General features: G+C 37.0%; 1 protein-coding gene across 4 annotated transcripts in view; it reads right to left on the minus strand.

Moving 5' to 3' along the window:
- Window positions 1–24,481, minus strand: part of LOC143038084 (oxysterol-binding protein-related protein 1-like) — a 511,761-nt gene that overhangs the window by 399,589 nt on the left and 87,691 nt on the right. For all 4 annotated transcript variants that reach the window (XM_076207017.1, XM_076207015.1, XM_076207016.1 and 1 more), the window contains 2 exons: window positions 5,445–5,589; window positions 461–606 (listed from right to left, as the gene is read on the minus strand). In XM_076207017.1, coding sequence (XP_076063132.1) covers window positions 461–606; window positions 5,445–5,589 — 291 coding nt within the window. The remainder of the gene's footprint in view (window positions 1–460; window positions 607–5,444; window positions 5,590–24,481) is intronic.

Below are 24,481 nucleotides of genomic sequence, written 5' to 3' on the forward strand. Positions count from 1 at the left end.
AGGGAGTGACAAGGTGTGCAAAGATGCTATGTGTAATTGGCTTGCAGTAATAGAAGAACAATCATTGGCTGGTAGCTCTCCTTATGTGGAAAGATGGAGGAAATACAGTTGAAGTTGAAAGATATCCTGGGCCTGGTCCAGAGACAGTTACATCTCCAAATAGAGGTGAGGGTGTTCACAGATTTGCAAATGGATGACAAAGAGATGAGTCTCCTTGATATAAATCTTGCAGGACTACCAACTGCAGGTACCTGTCATTGGTCCCCTGAATATACAGTTAGAATAAAAGAAAAATCACCACTCAATATAGGGGTTTATAGACAGTCTATAACCCTTTTGTTACTGGGAGGGTGGCACAGAGATTAATCAAATAGCCTGGCAGCAACCAAAGAAATAGGAAAAATGTCAGCTGAAATGGAAGGGGTTGAGACACTGTCTCAAAAGGCAACCTAAGACTTACCCAAAATACTTTCCATCCTATAAATCTCATTCTTCTCAACAGTTGCCCCTCAAATCTTGTGACACTCTTCTGAAAGCTCCGAACAGGAGGAACTTCTAGGACTTGTTGCATCTGTGGTGTCTGAGCAAGTTCACATGCAGTCTGACCTTTGTGTAAGAAAGAAATTATGGTTTCAGCCTTTTAGTATAAATTCTTGATTACCATGAAAGTCATGTTTCATTATTAATTTCCACCATAAGAACTTGTAAAAAACATTTGCAAGCAATTTTGTGAGATAAAGATTACTTACAAAGCTGTATTTACCTTGTGCATTTCATGAGAGAGATTATTCTCATTCCATCTTGCCTCTATACCTTTCTTTTATCTTAAACCATCCTGAACTCCAGTATACTGTAATTACTTATACATACCTCTTTTGCTGGTAATTCATTCCCATTCTATTTGGAAAGCTGAGCAGCCTACTTTATTCGACTCCCAATTCCCCATTCTAGAATTCCTATTTTATTTCCATTTTCTGGCTCTATTTCCATCACAAACAATTTTCTATATCAAACTTAATTTGCCATTATTAGTCCCATGCAAAGAAATTGTCTCTATTACAAGGTATCACTGGATCTACTTACTGGACAAGTACAGTAATCTGGAAAGTGTCCTGCTTGCAATTTTTCTCTAGATTATTATAGTTCTACTTTGTCTTCACTCAAGAGAAACAATAACCCATTTAAAAAATTTGCTTGACATTTCCTTTACTTTATTTATTGAGGATACTCAATCAAATGATTTTGTCTTATCAAGGAAACATACATATACCAATGGCTTTTTCCCCCTTACAAGGGAGGTGTGGGGGAATAAAAATGGCATAAAATCTACTCCCACCCATTCCATACCCACATAATTCACTCCCATTCACCCCCCCTCTCTCCCTCTTATCTTGGCTCCTGGATAACAGGTCATCCCGGTATCTCACCCACTGCCCTGGGTCAGAACCAATGTAGCATGACACAGCACATCCACAGCAAGGTTGCTTCATTTAATCGGCAACCCCCCTCTTTGTCCCCTCATGCAGAAAAAGAGAAGACGGGGAGAAATCCCTTTGGGCTGCGTCAAAATATCATTCACACATACTCCCTTCACCCATTCCCCACCCACTCCCTTCAACGCAACACATCATCCATACACAACCATTCTCCACTCACTCCTATCTTCTGTCTTCTCCCTTCCTCAACAGACATTCCCCTCTTTCCCAATGCCCCTTTCACCCCATCTATCTCATCCTTGGTCACCCCCTTATGTTCACTCCTTCCACCTCTGCCTTCCACACCTCTTTTACTAGTCTTTCTTCACTCTTCTTTCCATGTGTCCAAATCATCCCAATACTCTTTCATCAACCCTATATCCCAACTCCCTTTCCACCCCCACTCTCCTCTTCCCCTCCTCGTTTCTCACTCTATCCAGCCTGGTAACCCCTATCATAATTCGCAGTCATTTTACCTCAATTACATTCAAACTCCTCTCTTCCTCTCTATGTTCCATGTTGCTGACCCATACAGTGCTGTTGGCACAACCACTCCTTCATACAATCTCCTCTTAGCATCCATTCCCAAATATCTATTTCTCATTACACTTTTTAATCCACCAAGGTATTTACTTGCTTCTCTCAATCTACATTCTACCTCCACCTCCACTCCTCCCTTCCCCACCATATTTGCATCCAAGTATCTAAAACTATCAATTTCTTCCAGTCTCTCTCTCTTAATTCTCACTTCCAATTTGCTGCCATCCTCCCCTTGTACATTTCATCACCTTACTTTTATCTATATTTATCTCCAATTTCCTTCTTTTGCACACTTTCCCAAACTCTGTCACTTCCTTAATCCTTCCTCTGATCCTGCCACAAGCACAGTATCATCAGCAAACAACAACTGGCTTATCTCCTATTTTTCTCCATTTTCTTTAACCATCTCCAATCCCCAGCCCATTACCCTTGCATTTACCTCTCACACCACCCCATCCATGTATAAATTGAACAGCCAAGGCAACATAACACACCCCTGGCAAAGTCCCACCTTTACCTCAAACCACTCACTCTCTCCATTTCTAATTCTAACAGAGGCTCAGAGGCTCTACTACTCTTGTAAAAATTCTTGACTGCTCTCAACAGCTTTCTTCCTATCCCATATATCTGCAATACCTCCCACAGTGCCTTCCTGTCTACCTTGTCATAAGCCTTTTCTAAATCCATAAAGACCAAAAAAAATAAAGTCCTTACTTTTTCCTAAAGCTTTCTCACATATCTGCCTTACCACAAAAAAACTGATCCACACAACCCCTATCTGTCCTAAACCCACACTGTTCCTCACCAATTCCTCCCTCTGTTCCTCTCCTAATTCTCTCAATCAAAACCCTCCCATAAGTCTTCCCAACTACTCTCAACAGATTGACCCCTCTGAAACTACTACACTCACACCTTTCCCCTTTTCCCTTGTAAAATGAAACTATACAGGCACTCCTCCAGTCCTCTAACACTCTACCCTCTCTTAAAGTAACATTAAACAACCTCACCAGCCAGTCCACCATCACTGTACCTCCCTTTTTTAAACACTCCACATGACACCCATGTATCCCAGGTGCCTTACCTACTTTCATCATTTTAATAACTGATTTCACCTTATCTTTCCTTATTTCTCCTCCATTTTCCTCATTCATCACAGTCATTTTCTTATCATTTCCCACAGCAACTATCTTTCCCTCCCAATCCTCCTTAACATTTAGCAACTCCCTAAAATACTCTGACCATTCAACAATTGTACCAGTACAAACAAGTTAGTTGCCTATTTTCTTATATATCAAATTTGTGAGAGTCATGAATGATAGATGGACAAAATATCTGGAGAACAATATACTGAACTCGAGGCAATTTAGATTCAGACAGGGAAGATTACCACTAATTTGATCTGTTTCTATTCAAGATTGATAGATATATTGCAAGAAGGGGACGGCTGAGCAGGCTGTGCCTTCCTGGACTTACAAAAAGCATTTGATAGGGTACCACACAGAAAATTGCTATATAAACTGGAAACAATAGGAAGCATACATTGAAAACTATTGAATTGGATGGAGGATTTCCTACATGGAAGAAAAATGAGAGTAGTGCTCAGAGACGAATATTCAAAGTGGGAAGAAATGAGTGGTGGCATCCCACAGGGGTCATTGCTAGCTCTGATAATGTTTGTTAAATTTGTGAATGACATAGTCAAAAGTATTGAATGTTACATGAACTTCTTTACGGATGACACAAAGTTATTAAAGAGAATAAGCTGCGAAAAAGACTGTGAATCATTACAGAGTGATCTGAACAAAGTCTCAGAGTGGAGCAAGAGATGGGAAGTAGAATTCAACATCAAGAAATGCAGAATAATCCAAATTTTCAAATTTGGAAAAAGCAAGAATAGAATATCAGGACACTATAAAATTGACCAAAATGATGTTAAGAAAGTAACTTCTGAAAAGGACCTAAGAGTAATCATCACCAAAGACATGTCTCCATATAAACATATGAATAAAACAGTCAGAGAAACATACAATTTGTTGAGATCAATGAAGGTGGCTTTTAAATACCTAGATAAGGAAATGATAAAAAATATTACAAACACTGAGTAAGGCCAAAACTGGAATATGTAGTGATGATATGGCCACCCAGTACAAAAAAGAATTAGAAAGAATACAAAGAGCAACAACAAAGATGGCCCCAACATTTTAGAGTTGACATATGAACAAAGACTGGCCAAATTGGAATTGCCAACCCTGGAACAAAGAAGAGAACAAGTGGTACTAGCCATTAACAGGATTATGAAAGGCAAGGAACGCCTTGATAGAGAGTACTTATTATAGTGGGACAGAAGAAAAACATAAGGACATGCAATGAAACTCAAAAAGAACAGCTACAGAAGAGACATGAAAAAGAACAGCTCCCTACACAGAGTGATAGATATCTGGAACAAACTGGATGAAAAAATAGTGTGTGCAAACACCATACAAGAATTTAAGAACAAACTTGATCTTGCGAGATACAAAAAACGGGTCACCACAAGCATGGCTCCCCTTCCTGTAAAATACAACTAGGTAAATGCATACATACATATGTGTATCTATATATATATATATATATATTTACCTTGTATTTTACAGGAAGAGAGCTATGCTCGTAATGACCCACTTTTTTATCTTTCAGCATCCAGTTTGATCTTAAATTCTTGTATAATTTTTGTACTCACTGTTTCATCATACAGTTTGTTCCAGATATCTATCACTCTGTGGGAAGCTATTTCTTTTCAGATCTCTTTTGTAACTATCCTTTTTAAGTTTCTTTTTGTGTTCCCTGTTTTTTCTCCTATCCCACTATAGTAAGTCATCTCTATCAAGGACTTCCATCCCTTTCATAATTCTGTAGATGGTTAGTAGGTCTCCTCTTTCTCTTCTTAGTTCCAGGGTTGGTAGTTTGAGTTTGTCCAATCTTTCTTCACATGTCAAATTGGAGAGTGTTGGTGCCATCTTTGTCATTGCTCTTTCAATTCTTTCTAATTTCTTTATGTTCTTTTTAGTACTAGGTGTCCATAGTGTCACAGTGTACTCCAATTTTGGTCTTATCAATGTAATTAATATTTTCTTTACGATTTCTTTATCCATGTAATCAAGGTCACTTTCAATGATCTTAATAAATTGAAAGTTTCTCTAACTAATTTGTTGATATGTTTGTCTGGTGCCATGTCATAGGTGATAGTTATTCCTGGGTCCCTTTCCAAGTTGACTTTTTTTTTTAACTTCCTTTGTACCAATTTTATATTGTCCCGATATTCTGTTCTTGCTTTTTCCAAATTCCATTATACTACATTTCTTGGGAACACATCTCTAACTGCAAGCCTTGGGTTATTAAATGTGCATTGATGTGGTTCAGATGAGAGCATAAGAGACACAAATGTATTACCTTTGTTGTTCTTGATGGCTGGGTCACATCCATTCTGGAGCAAGCATACAGCAACATCAATGTGCCCTCTGTATGCAGCACAATGAAGACTCGTGTTTCCATGGCAGTCGGAACAATTAATGTTTGGGGCTCCAGGATCTCTCAGCTTTTGAAGAAATTGGGAAAAATTTACCATAGTACATTAGTATATGCTCTACAATAGCTATCTAAATAAGAGAGTTTATATATACATGTTTGTGTGTATGTATTTACCTAATTGTAGTATACAGGAAAGGAGTGATGCTTATTGGTTCCCATCTCCTATTCTTTCATCATACCTAGATTCAAATTCATGTACAGTTCCAACTTAATCTATATCTTTGTTTTCCAAATATCATATTTAGATTTGAATTCATGTATTGTTTCAGCTTGGGCTACTTCACCTTCTAAGCTAATTCACAAATTTATACATCTATATGGAAGCTGTCTTTGTTCACAACTTTTCGACATGTGGTTTTTCTTAATTTACTTTAATGACCTCTTAAAGCCTTCTTATCTTTAATCAGGAGATCTCTTCTATCAATGCAATCTATTCCCTTTTGTGACCTGAATGCTGTAATCATGTCACCTCTTTCTCTTTGATCTTTCAAAGTTGGAAGACCCAATCATTTTAGTCTTCCCTCATATGGTTCGTCTACCAGGCTGGGGATCAGTTTGGTTGCTGCCCTTTGTACTCTTTCAATCTTGCTTATATCCTTCACTCTGTGTGGGGACCATACTTTTGATGCACATTTCAGTCTTGGGTGTATCAGGGCTTTGATGAGTTTTTTCATCATGTCTTCAACCATATAATGATTGATTGATTTATGGAGTTTTTGGCTCGAAGGCCAAACGCCGGAGCCGGTAGGCCTCAACCATATAATGGAATGCCAATTTAATCTTCTGCAGTAGTCTGTATGTCTCTCTCACAATCCTTCTGATATGTCTGTCATGTGACAGGTTGTCTTATCAACACTCCCAAGTCTTTCTCCTCTTTTGCTTTTGTAATGTGTTTGCTTCCCAAGGATTAGTTTAAGGATGGCCTTTTGCCACTATTACCCATTTCCAGGTCTTTGGAATTTTTTGCATTGAACTTCATTTCCCATTCTTAGCTCCATGCAAAAAAAGTATCTAGATCTTTTTGCAACAGTCTACCATCTTCTTGATTTTTCACTCTTCTCATGATTTTTGCATCATCTGCAAACATGTTGGCATAGCTTATTCTTTCCATCATGTCATTAACATAGACAAGAAATATTATTGGTGCAAGCACCAAGCCTTGTGGAATTCTGCTCATTACTGCTCTCCAGTTTGACATCTTGTCCTTTACTAGTCTTCATGTATCTTTTCTTCAAAAATCTTTAATCCATTCTAATAACTTGCCTCTCAGTCCTCCAACATGCTCCAATTTCCACATAAGTCAACTGTTAGGTACTTTATCAAATGCCTTATCTAGGTCCAGGTCCATTCAGTCCCCACATTTCTCTTGTAGCACATAGATCCTTGAGTAAAAGCTTAATAGGTTTGATACCCATGACCTCCCAGATCTGCGTGGGTGTATTTACCTAGTTGTATTTTATGGAAAGGGGAGCTACGCTCATGGTGTCCTGTCTCTGTATCTCATCATATCTAATTTGGTCTTAAATTCTTGTATTGTGTATTTATCTAGTTGTATCTTATGGTAAGGGGTGCTATACTGGTGGTGTTCCATCTTTGTATCTTGCAGTGTCTAGTTTGCTCCTAAATCCGTATATAGTGTTTCCAGACACTGTTGTTTTATCCAGTTTGTTCCAGATATACACCATTCTGTATGGATTTATTTATTTTTTTTAGGTCTCTTTTGTAACTATCCTTTTTGAGTTTCTTTTCATGTCCCCTTGTATTTCTCTTCTTCCAATTTACCGTATTTTCCGGCGTATAGCGCGCGACTTTTTTCCGTTGGAAGGGCCTAAAAATGGGGGGTGCGCGTTATCCGGTGGTGCGCATTATCTACGGACTACGATAAAAATTCTGCGGCTGTGTGTGTAATTTTTTTTCACAACGTGACGATGTTGGCCGTCACAAAGTCGGGACGGCACACTTCTCCGTGATGTTCCGTGAGAACAAGAAGAACAGCCATGGTGACATGAAAGAATACGCCAGCATGGGCTATATAAATATTTGGTATAGGTAGGATCTATCGAATCTTATTTTTCATGTTTAAGTAGGCCTAAACACCATGAAACATGATCAATATTCATGATATTTGCCCATGTTCACAGCATCCTAGTTTGAATTTTTATGTTGGTTTTGTTGCTTCACTTTAGGTATGGTACAAATTCCGTTGCGGCCGTTCATAAACTCGTGTCAAACACCTGACTACAACACCCTCTTTCGGGAGTTATAACTAGACGTCACCTCGATGAGAGACTGTCCTATTTCACCACTGTCATTGCAGGTTCAAAGCTAAAACGAAACAGTCTGTAGTTTGTTTCAGTATTAAATAAAAAATGGTAAAGACGAATTATTTCCTCAAGATATAAAATGAACATTTTCTGTAAAAATCCCGAATTTTTTCTGTATATTTTACTTTCAATAAACTTTTTTTAGATCACATTTCCTACAAACTATTTAAGCTACAAAATAATAAGGGACCAACGCACAACATGAGTCATATACCGGTACATGTAGTTCCAACTTTTTCTTAGTTGTGTCCTGATTGATGCCTAAACTGACACTTAATTTAGTGACAAATCAACAGATTTCCCAGCGGTGGCTCAAGCCAATGAAAAATACTTCTCCATGTAACCTCGTTCACATGATACTAAGTAATTAATCGCCGTTATTTCATTGGTTTATTTTTACTAACATTAATTATCGTCTATGCAAATATTTGGGATCCGTAAAACAGCACTGGTACCAACATCATGAACGTTGGCCGTTTTAGCTCACCTGGAATATGCTAGATCAGGGCCGAGATTGACAGTTCTATTGCCAATCTAGCCTACACTAAACACCCTCTTGCGAGAGTTTGTTAAACTAAACGTCACTTCAGTAAAGACACTTATGAACCGTAACATAGTTTGTTGCTGCATGGCGATAAAAACTTGTACACAGTGATAAAAACTTGTAAGATGAATTATTCCCTCAGGATAGTAAATTAATTTTTTTCTGTAAAAATCCGAAAATTTTCATGTACATTTTGTATTCAATAAACTTTTCATGGCTCAAATTTCCCACAAAACAATGGACCAACGCAAGCAGGAGTCGCATACATGCAGTTCACGAGCTTTAGCCACCAGTGACTTTTCCTGGCATGCGCGTTATACGTCGGTGCGCACTATCTTTGTACTAAGACAACGAAGTGCATGGGTGCGCATTGTAACCCGATGCGCATTTTAAGCCGGAAAATACGGTAGTAAGTCCTCTCTATCAAGAACTTCTATGCCTTTCATGATTCTGTAAATGGTCAATAGGTCACCTCTTTCTCTTCTTTGTTCCAAAGTCAGTAATTTCAATTTAGTCAGTCTCTCCTCATATGTTGGGGCCATTTTTGTGGTTGCTCTCTTGGTTTGTTAAATTTTCTTTATATTCTTTTTGGTACTGGGTGATCATAGTGTCGCAGCATACTCCAGTCTACACCTTATTAGTGTGACTAGTATTTTCACAAATTATTTCTTCATGTAAATAGGTAAAAGCCACCTTTATTGATCTTAGCAAGTTGTAAGATTCTCTGCCAATTTTATCCGTCTATTTATTAAGGGACATGTCATTTGAGATAATTACTCCCCGTATTTTTCAGAGTCCACTTTCTTTACTTTCTTTGTTCCAATTTTATATTGTCCTGATATTATTTTTTTTACTTTTTTTTTTAACTCCATTACGCTACATTTCTTAATGCTGAAGTCCACTTCCCACTTTTGGTTCCATTTCCAAACCTTGTTTAGGTCTCTTTGTAGTAATGCAAAATCTGTTTCAGTATTCACTTTCCTCAACAATTTAGCACCATCTGCAAAGAAACTCATGTAACAATCCACATCATCATCCATGTCATTCACATAAATAGCAAACATTATTGGAGCCAATACTAATCCCTGTGGAACTCCACTAATCACCTCCCAAGATGAACTCTTTTCTCTGAGCACTACTCTCATTTTTCTTCCATGCAAGAAATTCTCCATCCAGTCTGGTAATTTACGTTGCATCCCTCCTATGTTTTCCATTTTTTTTTTTTTTTATATATTTACCTAGTTGTATTATACAGGGAGGGGAGCTATGCTTATAGTAACCAGTCTTTGTATCTTGCAACATCTAGTTTGTTCTTAAATTCTTGTATACCATTTACACACACCATTGTCTCATCCAATTTGTTCCACTGTGTGGGAAACTTTTTTTTTTTTAAGATATCTTCTATAACTATCCTTTTTTGTGTTTCTTTTCATGTCCCTTTATTTTTCTTTTATCCAAATTTAATAAGTCTTCTCTGTCAAGGACTTCCATGCCTTTCATGATTCTATAAATGGCCAATAGATTGCCTCTTTCTCTTCTTTGTTCCAGGGTTGGTAGTTCTAGTTAAGACATTCTTTGCTCGCATGTCAATTTTGATAGTGGTGGGGCCAGCTTTGTCATTGCTCTTTGGATTCTTTCTATTTTCTTTATATTTTTTTTTGTACTGGGAGTGTACTCCAAACTTGCTCTTATTAGTGTGACTAGTATTTTTTTTTTTTTTTTCATCATTACCTCACCCAAGTAATTAAAAGCCACCTTTATCAATCTTAGTAAAGTGTACATTTCTCTGACTATTTTGTTTATCTGGTTGTCTGGGGACATGTCTGGTGATAATTACTCCTAGGTCCTTTTTGGAACTAATTTTCTTTACTTCCTTTGCAATGATTTTATATTGTCCTGATATTCTTTTTTTACTTTTTCCAAATTCCATTACACTAGATTTCTTCATGTTAAAGTTCACTTCCCACTTTTCACTCCATTCCCAGACCTTGTCCAGGTCTCTCTGTAGTGATTCACAGTCTTTTTCTGTACTTAGTTTCTTTGGTAGTTTTGTGTCATATGCAAAGAAGTTCATGTAACATTCTACGCCTTCATCCAGGTCATTTACATAGCAAACATTATTGGAGCCAATACTAAACCCTGTGGGACTCCACTTATCATTTCTTCCCAGGTGTATTTACCTAGTTGTATCTTATAGAAAGGGGAGCTATGCTCGTGGTGTCTCGTCTTTATATCTCAGTGTCTAATTTGCTCTTAAATTCATGTATAGTTTTTCCACACACTTGTTTTGTCCAGTTTGTTCCAAGTGTCTACCACTCTGTGTGGAAAACTTTTTTTTTTTAGGTCTCTTCTACAACTATTTTTTTTTAGTTTCTTTCCATGTCCTCTTGTGTTTCTCTTCTTTGTTCCAAAGTTGGTAATTTCAATTTAGCCAGTCTCTCCTCATAGGACAGGTTTGAAAGTGCTGGGGCTATTTTCATGTTTGCTCTCTGGATTCTTTCAATTTTCTTTATATTCTTTTTGGTACTGGGTGACCACAGTGTCACAGCATACTCCAATATAGGCCTTATTAGTGTGACTAATATTTAACAATTTCTTCATCTAAATAGGTAAAAGCCAATTTAACCTTAGCAAGTTGTAGGATTCTCTGACAATTTTGTTTATTTGTTTATCAGGGGACAAGTTATTTGAGACAATTACTCCCAGGTCTTTTTCAGATCCCATTTTCTTTACTTCCTTTGTTCCAATTGTATATTGTCCTGATATTCTTTTATTACTTTTTATGAACTCCATTATGCAACATTTCTAAATGTTCAAGTCTATTTCCCACTTCTGACTCCATTTCCAAACCTTGTTTAGGTCTCTCTGTAGTGATTCACAATCCATTTCGGTTTTCTTTATGCTCAGCAATTTAGTATTGTCTGCAAAGAAGCTCGTGTAACATTCCACATCTTCATCCATGTCATTCACATAAACAGTGAACATTATCAGAGCCAATACTGATCCCTGTGGAACTCCATTAATCACCTCCTCCCAACCTGAACACTTTTCTCTGAGTACTACTCTCATTTTTCTACCATGCACGAAATCCTCCATCCAGTTTAGTAGGTTACCTTATACCCCTCCTATGTTTTCCAATTTTTTAAATAATTTTTTATGTGGTACTTTGTTGAAGGCTTTTTGTAAGTCTAGGAAAGCACAGTTAATCTTGAGTAGAAACAGATTAAATTTGTGGTACATGATCTTCCCTGTCTCAATCCAAATTGTCTCAAGTTTATTATATTGTTTTCTTCCAGGTGCTTTACCCATCTATTCTTGATCATTTTTTCACAAATTTTGGCTACAGTGCTTGTGAGGGAGACTGGTCTGTAATTAGTTGGTTCTTTGTTTCCTCCTTTATATATTGGTACAATGTTAGCATTTTTTCCCCAGTTTTCTGGTATTTTGCCTTCTTTGAGTGAGCAACTTATTATATTGTATATTTTGTCCATTAGTTCTCCTTTGCATTCTTTTAGTATCCAATATGCAATTCCATCCGGGCCGTGCAATTTCCTAATGTCAAGGTTCATTAACTGATCCATTATTATTTTTTTTTTGTTACTGTTATTTCCCTCAAGGGGGAGCTCACACTTCACTTCCTTCATCCCAATGCTGTGCTTTTTCTCTAGTGAAAACAGACTTGAAGTGATTGTTCATGTGTATATATGTATTTACCTAGTAGTATTATATGAGAAGGGGAGCTATGCTTGTAGTGACCAGTCTTTGTACCTCTCAACATCTCATTTGTTCTTAATTTCTTGTATGGTTTCTGCACACTATTGTTTCATCCAATTTGTTCCAGACATCCACCACTGTGTGGAAAACATTTTTTTTTTTTACACTGCTTCCATAAATATCCTTTTTGAGCTTCTTTTCATATCCTCTTGTTTCTCTTTTATCCCACTTTAATAAGTCTTCTCTGTCAAGGGCTTCCATGATTCTGTAAGTGTCCAGTAGATCTCCTCTTTCTCTTCTTTGTTCCAGGGTTGGTAGTTCCAGTTTAAACAATCTTTGTTTGTATGTCAATTTTGAAAGTATTGGTGCCATCTTTGTCATTGCTCTTTTGATTCTAACTTCTTTATATATATATATATATATATATATATATATATATATATATATATATATATATATATATATATTTTTTTTTTTTTTTTTTTTTTTTTTTTTTTTTTTTTTGTGCTGGGCATCCATAGTGTCACAGCATGCTCCAATCTTGGTCTTATCAGTGTGACTAATGATATTTTTACCCTTACTTCATCCAAGTACCGTAATTAAAAGCCACCTTTATTGCTCTTAGTAAATTTAGGTTTCTCCAACTATTGTGTTTATATGCTTGTTCGGTGACATGTCTTTGTTAATAATACTCCTAGGTACTTTTACGAGCTAACTTTTTTTACTTCCTTTGTATCAAATTTATATTGTCCTGATACTTTTTTTTCCAAACTCCGCTATACTACATTTCTTGATGTTGAAGTTCACTTCCCACTTTTGGTTCCATTCCCAAACTTTGTCCAGGTCTCTCTGTTATGATTCACATTCTTTTCCTGTACTTTCTTTAGTAGTTTTGCATCATCTGCAAAGACATTCATATAACATTCAACACCTTCATCCATGTCATTTATATATATATATATATATATATATATATATATATATATATATATATATATATATATATATATATATATATAGCAAACATTATTGGAGTTAATATAGAACCTTGTGGGACTCCACTTATCATTTCTTCCCAGATCGAGTTTTTATCTCTAAGTACTACCCTAATTTTTCTCCCGTGCAAGAAATCTTCCATCTATTTCAATGAATTTCCTTGTAAACTTCATGTAATTTTGAGTTTTCTTAATAGCATTTTGTGTGGTATTTTATCAAATGCCTTTGAATCCAGGAAAACATGATCTACCCATCTGTCCCTTTCTTACATTATATCTATTAACCTTGAATAAAAACAAATCAAGTTTGTGGCACATGATCTTCCATGTCTAAAGCCAAACTGTTTGGATTCAGTATATTGTTTTCTTCCTGATGTTTAATTAATCTTTTTTTGATCATTTTTTCACATATTTCAGCTATTGTGCTCATAAGGGAGACTGTTCTATAGTTTTTGGGTCTTCTTTATCTCCTTTATATATTGGTACAATATTTGCATTTTTCCAATCTTGTGGTACCTTTCCTTCTTTGAGCAAGCAATCTATTATCTTATATATTTTGTCTGGTAGTTCATCTGTACATTCTTTTAGTATCCAATTTGTAATTCCTTCCAGGCCATGTGGTTTTCAGACATTGAGGTTTATTATTTGGTCCCTTATTTCTTTCTATGTCACAATTCTTTCTTTCATTGAGGGGGATCTTTCTCCCTTTCCTTCATCCCAATTTTGGTGTGTATTCTCCTTTGTGAATACAGATTTAAAAGGTTTGTTCATAATTTCAACCATTTCTACATCTTCTATATATTCCACATTCCCTTGCTGCAGTTTCACTATTTCCTGTTAATTTCTTAATTTACTATTTCCATATCTGTAGAATAATTTAGGTTGATCTTTACATTTGTCAATGATGTCTTTTCATAGTTTATTTTTTTTCATGTGTATTTTCACATGGTCATTTCTGCTTGATATTTCTTTGCCACTTACCCATTTTTTTTCTTTTTTCCATTTTTCCAAGCTGTCTCTTCTATCTTTTGCCTCACTACATTTTTTATTGTACCAGCATTTAATGTACAACTTTTCCTGTTTTCATTTTGGTACTTATTTATGTATTCCTTCATTACAGATTTCTTTCAATTTCATCCATTTCTCTTCTTTGTTTCTTCATTAAAGAAGTTTTCCCAATTCACTTTTTGAAAGAATTTTCTGAGTTTCTCAAAATCCATTTTGCGTGCATGTGTGTGTGTATGTGTGTATTTACCTAGTTGTATCTTACAGTAAAGGGAGATATGCTTGTGGTGTTCCATCTCTGTATCTCCTCTTTAATTAGTATATGGGTTTTGCACACACTATTGTTTCATCTACTTCGTTCCATACATCCACCACTCTCTGGGGAAAGCTGTTCTTTTTTGGGTCTCTTCTGTAACTGTCTTTTTTGAGTTTCCTTCCATGTCCCCTTGTATTTCTCTTATCCCATTTTAGTTAGTCTTTTATATCAAGGATTTACATACCTATCATGATTCTGTAGATAATCAACAAGTCACTTCTTTCTCTTCTTTGTTCCAGTCAGTAATTCTACTTTTGACACTCTCTCTTCATATAACAGTTTTGGAAATTTTGGGGCCAACTTCGTAGTTGCTCTCTGGATTCTCTCAATTTCCTTTATATTCTTTTTGGTACTGGGTGACCAGTGGCACTGCATACTCCAATTTAGGCCTTACCAGTGTGACTAGTATTTTCTTTACCATTTCTTCAAGTAATTAAAAGCCACTTTTAATGATCTTAGCAAGTTGTAGGTTTCTCCAATAGTTTTGTTTATCTGTTTATTAGGGGACATATCCTTTGTGATGATTACTCCCAGGTATTTTTCAGATTCCACTTTCTTTACTTCCTTTGCACCAATTTTATATTGTCCTGATATCCTTTTTTTACTATTCCAAATTCCATTATGCTACATTTCTTAATGTCGAAATCCAATTTCCATTTCTGACTCCATTCCTAAACCCTGTTCAGATCTTTCTGCAGCAACTCATAAACCATTTCAGTACTCACTTTCTTCACCAGTTTTGTGTCATCTGCAAAGACGCTCATGTAACATTCCACACTCTCATCCATGTCATTCACATAGACAGCAAACATTACTGGAGGTAATACTGATCCCTCTAGAACTCCACTAATCATGTCTTCCCAGGTGGAACTCTTATTCTGAGCATTATTCTCACTTTTCTTCCATGCAAAAAGTCCTCCATTTCAGTAGTTTACCTTGTATCCCTCCTATGGTTTCCAGTTTTCTTAATAGTTTTTTGTGTAGTACTTTGTCAAAAGCTTTTTGTAGGTCTATAAAAGTGCAATCAGCCCATCAGTCCCTTTCTTGTATTATATCTAGTAGTCTTGAGCAGAAACAGATCAAATTTGTGGCACATGACCTTCTCTAAATCCAAAATGTCTTGGATATATAGTATTGTTTTCCTCCAGATTTTTTATCCAGGTATTTCTAATAATGTTTTTCACAAATTTTGGCTACGGTACTAGTAAGGGAAACTGGTCTGTAATTTGTTGGGTCTTCTTTATTTACTCCTTTATATACTGGTATGATATTGGCCTTTTTCCTGTCTTCCGATATTTTTCCTTCTTTGAGTGAGAAACTTATATTATACATTTTGTCTATTAGTTCATCTTTACATTCTTTTAGTACCCAGTTTGTGATTCTATCTAGGCCTTGTGATTTCCTGATGTCAAGGTTCATTATTTGGTCCCTTATTTCTTTTCGTGATATTAGTTCCCTTATAGGGGGGTCACTTCTCACCCTTCATCTCAATGTTGTACATTTTCTCTAGTGAAAACAGACTTGAGGTGTTTGCTCATGACTTCAGCCATTTCTATATTTTCTGTGTATTTCATATTCCCTTGGTGTAGTTTCACTTTTTTTTTACCATTCACATATTCATAGAATAGTTTTGGCTGATCCTTACATTTTTCTATTATGTTTTTTTCAGTTTCTTTTTTCTCCCTGCATATTTTTACTTATTCATTTCTTCCAGTGATATATATTGGGCACTTTCTGGGTTCTTTGTCTATTTTCCCTCTTTTCCAAGCTTTATCTCTTCTATCTTTTGCTTTCCTGTATCTTCTGTTAAACCAGCACTTAATATACACCTTTTCTTGTTTTTGTTTTGGTACATATTTATCCCCTCCTCCTTTATAGATTTCCATCAGAATCATCCATTTTTCTTCCACTTGTGTTTCTTCATTGTAGTTTTTCCCAACTCACTTTTTGAAAAAATTTACTAAATTTCTCAAGGTCTTTTTTACAATACATCAATCTTTTCTGTATTTCTCTTTTCTTTCTATATATATTTCCTCCTTTAGTTCTAATTCAAGTAATATGTGGTCACTTCCCAAATGATGTCTTGTATTAAATTTTATCCACAATTTCAGGTTCTGCCGTAAATAATAAATCTAGTTTTGATGGTTCTTCATTACAATAAATCTAGTATTGATGGTTCTTCACTACAGATAGTCATCGACTTACGACCTATCTGATATACGACTTTTCAGCTTCACAACCGTCATCATCCATCTGCATAATATATATATATATATATATATATATATAAATATATATATATATATATATAAAGTAAAAGCCCTTGTATCCAGCACTCTATTAATCAGCAACTTCAAGTATCTGGCATATTTTTCCAAGCAATAAAAATATGAAAATCTACATATATCCAACTCCCACACGAGGCAGATTGTGAAGAGGAAGATGACCCAGAGCCCAAAGTTTCATGGACAGATGCAGTGAAATGTTTAGCAGTTTTTGTTAAGTTTGCTGAACATTGCAGTTATATGACCACATGTGTGTCATGGCTGTTCACTGCATTCAAAATGAGTTTTTCTTGCAAAGAGGCAAGAGTTACAACCAGATAGACATAAGAGAGTTTATGAAAGGTGGACAGATGCATAAGGCTAAGAAAAGTGTACAATTGACCAGTGAGAAGGGTGATAATGACAAGGCAGTTTGTTGTTGACTGCCACGTTTGATTGCTGTGCTCATAGGAAGTACGAAAAGTACCCTGTATGTAACATTTCAAAATACATACATCTTAATTGTTAAGATTTGGTGCTTTTATGGTTTACTGGTGTAAAACTGACATGGTTAGTGAATAAAATGACTGCTGTTGTTTTGTTGGTGTACAACTGACATGGTTAGTGAATAAAGTGATTATAGACTTTATTTATTATCCCCTCAAGTATCCGGAATTTTTTAATATCCAGCATGCCTTAGGGTCCCATTGATTACAGATGCAAGGGCATTACAAAATACATACATTTTAATTATTAAGATTTGGTGCTTTTATGGTTTATTGGTGTAAAACAGACATTGTTAATGAATAAAGTGACAGCTGTTATGTTTTGTTGGTGTACAACTGACATGGTTAGTGAATAAAGTAAGTGATTATAGACTTTATTTATTCTCCCTTTAAGTATCCGGAATTTATTAATATCCGGCATGCCTTTGGGTCCCACTGATGCCGGATACAAGGGCTTTTACTGTAATATGTACTTATTAAATATTTTTGTGTGCTGCCCTCTCTAATAGACACAACACCCACCGTCTCCACCTTATCAACACAGAAACACATTCTTCAGCATCTACTAGGACATCTACCCCAGTGGCATTTCTCTAGCATCCATGACACCTCCTACTCCACCATGGCAACATGGAGACATTGGACACCCTTCTCCACCACTGCATAAGTCGGACCATCTTCCCCTCCTTCTCCAACATTGCATCACGCTCCACACAATCATCTCTATGCGCCAACAATTGTCACGGCATCTATGAGACATTTTCCCTATTTCATCTTATATTCCTATACATTTTGATTACATATTTTCTAACTCACATCACTACAACCATTTGCTAATTGTTTCTCCCATTTCCAGCAGTGCATCCTTCCATCTTCTCGCCCCACTGCAACATCGTCACCGCCTAAGACTCCAACATCACACTGGGTAAGTAGATATATTTCTGTTCTCAGTGCCACCTAGGAGTAACACAGTCTCCACACCTATCTTATTCAATACATGAATGTGTCCAAAGCCCTCTCTAACTAACAAACTGACCCTATACACGAAGCCAAGCTACATTTCCACCATGTCCCCCCCTTCTACTTCCAACTCTTCAGACAATTCAACTCCTACTCACACCATGGCAACACAGTCATCAAGGATTAAAATACATCACCACTTTTCAACGGCAGGAACATTCCTGTACACACCTTTGTCACTGAGGTTCACTCAGAAATACTATGTAGGAATGTCATAGATGACAAAGCAATCCATCTTAACATCCAAAATAGACAAACATGACTTATTTGAGGAAACATATTCATTTGATAAATTTGTAGAACAAATTAAAAATTCATTTGTGGCTTTTGAGCCACTTGGAGCACTTTCGTCCCCTATACTCTTTGGCAAAAACATACAATCATGGCCCACACACCACTAAAGAAAAGTCAGTCAAAATAGCAGCATTTAAGAGCAAACTCAGAGAAAGTCTAAAAAATTCAGACTGGGTCTCAGACAACACAATTTCATTGGATAAAGTAGTCTCCCTCATTGCATACTTTTGCCTTCTCTCACAATTACACCCAGACACATTCCAGAAAGCCAGCACCATTACATTCACACCAGGTATCACATTAGGCTAATTCTTAAGGAAAATTTTGGGACACAGACCAAGTTATCACTCAGATACAAAACCAGTCAGTTCCCATAGCACCAATACATGCGATAGCACAGGTCACACATTCCCCCTCACATAACACAAGATCCAAGACATACATAACATTCTCCTTCAAGAACATGAATGTTTTTGTACATACTGCCACAAATCAGAACACCTCATTAACACGTGTTATCATAGACCCCCGTTACAACTTGACCGATACTGCGAGCATCATGGTACATGTTTCCACACAAGTGATCATTGTCATGTGCCACTAGCATCATCAGATAGTTCTTCTGCTAGACATTCATGTAACACATCTGCTAAACAAACATTCACGTAACACATGTCCTGAAAGGCATTCATGTAACATATCTCCCTTGTGACTACAGAATACAAAGACTGTGCCCATCCAGGGCAGTTACTCCATACCAAGATATTCCATTTTCAACTCTACCGGTACACACCCTGGATATCCCAGACATGTCTTCTGATTCCTTAACTTTCAATGCTAAGTCTAGCAACACCTAAGTTAAAATATTTCTTGCCACGGACTCCCCAGTTAACATCATGACACTAGACAGTTTCCACAGATTCCTCACTGAAACAGAATGTGTCATCATTTTGAACACCCCCCCACCACGACAACCTTTGCTATGTAGATGGTGTACCCTTCCCAATCATTGGTAAATTCTCACTAGACATTAGCCTCAGATATAAGTGCCAATCCATTCCAGCTACCACCTACATAGCTGACGTCTGCTTTCCTGCTGATACTCTCATAGAGTTAACACTGAAAATGCAACATTATATCATTACCCTGCTCGAAATGGGATCATTTATGCTAATCATTTCTTCCCTGCATTGCCATCAGGAAATTCCCACAAATCAACAACATCAATGTGGCTGAGCAGGCAAAACTTGATTTAATATCCACTGCTTAAATTAACTCTACTTCATCACATGAGGATGTACCAGCTGTTAACTCAAATAGTACTGTCACTCAGACACATTCCCATGACTAACTCTTCCATTTCATGGCCAGCTGTAGACGTGCATTCCAAGCGAAACAGATGCACTAACTCCTCATGCATATCCAAATCAGCGAAACTCAAGACAAAATGCCCTGTAAATACCATTGATACATTGTTTACATTTCTAAACCCCCCCCCCTCAACACTCTCCCCCAAACTCTGGAACCTATCATATCTTTGAATATCAGTCAAAGAACAAAGTTAAAGCACTCAGTTTACAAAATCTTATGGAGACAGTCACGCAAAAACATCATATCAAAAGAGTTCCCTGCAGTCTCAACATAGAGACTGTTCCTTACCAGAATCACACTATCCCTGCAATAGAGGACCATCACCAATCCTCTCAACCACAACCTCCAGTTCCCCTTCCCTGCTATAATCTTTGAAATTGAGCAACACATTCATAGAATGTATATTTTTGTCTAGGTGAATGGAAACAATACCTACTTTCCACATATTCATACCATTAAGCCTATTTCCTTTTATTCATGAATGTTTTAAGAGTTACCACCATTCTTACACCATTTTGTGTATATAGCTTCATGCCAAGGTCCTTCAACAGGCCTTCCTTGCCTTGTTTTCTTTTCTTTTTTATCTCCACAGCACCAATATGACTGGGGTCAGTGATAGTGAACCAAGCCATGTTATCATCTCAATATTCAATGTCGCTGCCATCTCCCTACGATGGAAGTAGAGAAAGATATAGAAGTGTGTAGAATGAGACAATATTCTAAGGAAATAAATCGACCACTAAAAATAAAACTAATATCGCAAATGGTAGTAGAAGACATATTAGAAAAAGCAAGTAAGCTAGCAAGGAGTGAAAACAACAAGATATAGATAAAAAGAGAGACGAGTGTTGAGGAAATAGAAAAAGAGAAAATACTAAAAGGTGAAGCTAAGGAAAAAAACGTGAAGAGAACAAAGACCGAAAGCAAGGAGTTCTATTGTCTATTGGAGGGTCTTAGACATGAGGCTGAGAAAATTGTACATAAGAGTGAGCAAAACAAAACCAGTAAACAAGAGAAAAAAATAAATAAATAAATAAAAGTGGCCTATACTAACATTGACAGATTAATCTCAGGATTGAATAAGCTAAATGATTACCTGTCAGATGAAAAGCCAGACATAATGGGAATTGTGGAAATGAAATTAAGAGGTCCAATACCACCTAATAGTGTTGGACATGGGTTATACAATTATTGGATTATAAACAGAAATGAGAAACAGGGAGGAATCATGTTCTTGGCCAAGAAAAATATAAATGTGATGAAGGTTACTGAGGGTAAAACAATGTAGAAATGATCATGATAAAAGTCAAAGACAGAGACATGAAAAATAGAAAGATTGTGGTGACTTATGTGCCCCCAAAAATGGGCTCTTGGAAGAGAATGAGCATTCAAAAATGTTAGAAGATACAAGGTATTCATTAAACGAGATATTAAAGGACAGAGGTAACCTGGTGCTTATGGAGGATTTTAACTGCAAAGAAATCTGTTGGGAGGAAATGACAGTGAAGGGTGGAGAGGACATATGGGGAAATGTATTATTGGATATGACCATGGAACATACAATGACACAATGGGTCAATGAAAATACCAGATACAGAAGCAATGAATACCTGGATTTAATATTTACAACAGAACCTGAAATTGTAGATAAGATTGAATACAAAACACCATTTGGAAAGAGTGACCACATTCTGATAGAGGCTGAACTAAAGGAAGAAATATATATGGAGAGAAATGAAAAGTATAGGAAAGGAAGATTGATGTACAACAAAACGGACTTTGGAAAACTAAAATTCTTTCAAAATGCAAATACACCAGATACAGGACTGCCGAGGTCACTGACCTGGCAGAAGGACTGCCCAGATTACGTACCTGGCAGGAGAAGTGCTGAGGTCAAGGCCTGGCATGAGGAGTGCCTAGGTCAAGGACCAAGTTGTTCATAATCTTCATACCTGAATAAAGCCAACAGAGTCTAACAGAGACTTTTCCTCACCTGATAATCACCATTACAGGGTCTAACAGATAAATCCGTACAACTTCTTATCACATGTTTTAAGATTAATATCTCGGGTTATAATAAACAGAGAGTTATGAAATTTTCAGTATATTTAGAAAAGGCAATAAGAACAATGATTTCATTCAATGTAACCACCTTCAGCTGTTATAACGCTTTCAACGCGTTTACGAAACTTGGATACAGCGTTGATGATCTCAGACTTTGATAATGAACCCACAGCCTTCTTGATGTCTGTCTTCAGGGTTGTTATACTTCTGTGTGGCTTGTCACATGCCTTGGCCTCGATTCGCACCCAAAAATAATAATCTAAAGGGTTTAGGTCTGGTGAATTTGAGGGCCACAACTCTTTGTTCCAGAACTGCACATTTGACCCTTCGAGAAGGTTGGTGGTCCTCTTCGCTGTGTGGGCTGGAGCCGAGTCTTGTTGGAAGACAAACTGGTTGCCACTAGCCTTATCTTTCATCCAGGGTATTATTTTCTCTTCTAGAACTTTGCAATAGACAACGGCATTGACTTTCTCCTTGTTGTTGAAGAAGTGAGTGAAGACGTCCCCCTCAGTTGACACCACACAGAGCACCATGACATTTGCTGGTTTCTTCGTCGTTGTCTTGTGTTGAACCTCTGAGGATGAGGAGGCTATCCAGCGATCATTCCGCTTATTGAAAGTCGCATCAACCGTGAAAATCTTCTCGTCGGAAAAAAACTTGATGACTGAGCCATTCGACTTCATCCAGTTCAACAGCTTTTGGCACCTGGTCAAGCGGATTTCTTTCATTTTTCGTGTCAAAAGATGTCTTTTTCCTTGTGAGAATGAGGTTAATCCCAATTTCTTTAATGCTCTGTGAATTGTCATTGTGCTGACACCTCTCTTCTTTGCCAATGTCGATAATGGTAAGGCTGGATTTGCATTGACACTTCTCTTGAGACCAGCTAAAAAGCGAGGTGTTAGAATTCTGCCCCTTCTGGGCTTGTGAGCAGCTCGTTGGTCTTCGCCGGTCTCATCAAAACGTTTACAAACATCGTAAACAGTTTGTCTGGAGTATTTTAGCATCCTTATTATGGCGCTAGGAGTGTGACCCGCGCAACGAAGTTCGCATATGGCTGAACGTTTGGCTTGTTCCATTGCTTAATGTTTATTGCACCGGTGCTAGTATACAACTGGCTAAATTATTAGACAAATGGAAGTATCTGGAAACAATCAGAATTGCCATATGTTACTTTTTAAGTGCTTAAAACCTCTTCAAAGTTTGTACGGATTTATCTGTTAGACCCTGTACATGTAACAAAACACATTTGTTTTGTTACTTTTGAACATGTATATTGTTTGAGCTTGGGCTATACCACCTTCCAAGCTGTCCCATGCATTTATTGTTTCCATGACCTCTTAAAGCCCTCCCATCTTTAATCAGGAGATCTCTTCTGTCAATGCAATCTCTATCTTGCTTACATGGGACTGTTTCCATGCCAACTCCCCGTGTGTGAAGAAGTGTAAGAAATACAAATGAAGTTGATAGAGAGAGATCCTTCATTCAATCTGGAAATGGAGTGTCAGGCACTTAGGCCTGCATCTCCTGATCCAGGTAAGGGGGATGACAGGTTTTGAAAATGGACAGCTTCACTGTCCATTTTGAAGGACCACTATACAGGTGTCCATCATTGGTTCCCCAATTAGCCATGACCCACAAACTGCAGTGGCTAGACATGGGACAGAAAAATCCTCATTTCTTTCATTCTCATCACATATACCCTTTTCACTCTTTCCCACTTAAACCATTGAAAGGCTCCATCTCATAATTTTCCCATAAATGCTGCCAGTTCATTCTCTACATATCCCTCTCATGAACCAGACTGCTGTCTTAGACCAGGAGTTCTCAGGACAGTTTACAGGGGTACTTAGATGACTATTGAAAGATTACTTAAACATTTAAATCTGCAAAGAGTGAACATTGTACAATGTTTTTATGTTAATGCTTAACTGATGAATAAAGTCATTACAATTTGAACCATTTAGTAACCACTGCGATACCACTGTATATTTAATTGGTCTTAATATATTGCCATTCTGTATTGTCACATCCTAGGCCCTGTATTTGAGTTGATACATCAAGTCATAACCCATGATTCGAGTAGTTCCTGCAATCCAGATTTCTAGGTCGACATTTAGCCTGCTATGATCAATCTAACTTCACTGGGATAAAGAAAGATGGTAGAGTGCAATCACTAAATTTACTGTCTACATGATTATATGAGTTAATCTTACTAAGTAATCGGTGGGAACAGAGTGCGGGTGCGGTAATCAGGTGGGCTCAAAAGTGCCCACACATCTTTTTTAGCTACAGCCGTACAACACCAGTGCCATGGCACAGGTGCCAATGTATGTCTATATAACCTATCCTATTTCTATTTACCCAGCTGCAAACAATTTACCAGTATCTTTATTTTTGTGTGAAGAGGGCTTACACTATAGTCAGTAATACTTATCTAAAACATATAAGCAATGGGGCATGGAAGTGAGGGTCCTACTTTGAT

Source organism: Oratosquilla oratoria, chromosome 23 (genome assembly GCF_046742065.1).
Source record: "Oratosquilla oratoria isolate Oo_2021 chromosome 23, ASM4674206v1, whole genome shotgun sequence".
NCBI classification, from domain to species: domain Eukaryota; kingdom Metazoa; phylum Arthropoda; class Malacostraca; order Stomatopoda; family Squillidae; genus Oratosquilla; species Oratosquilla oratoria.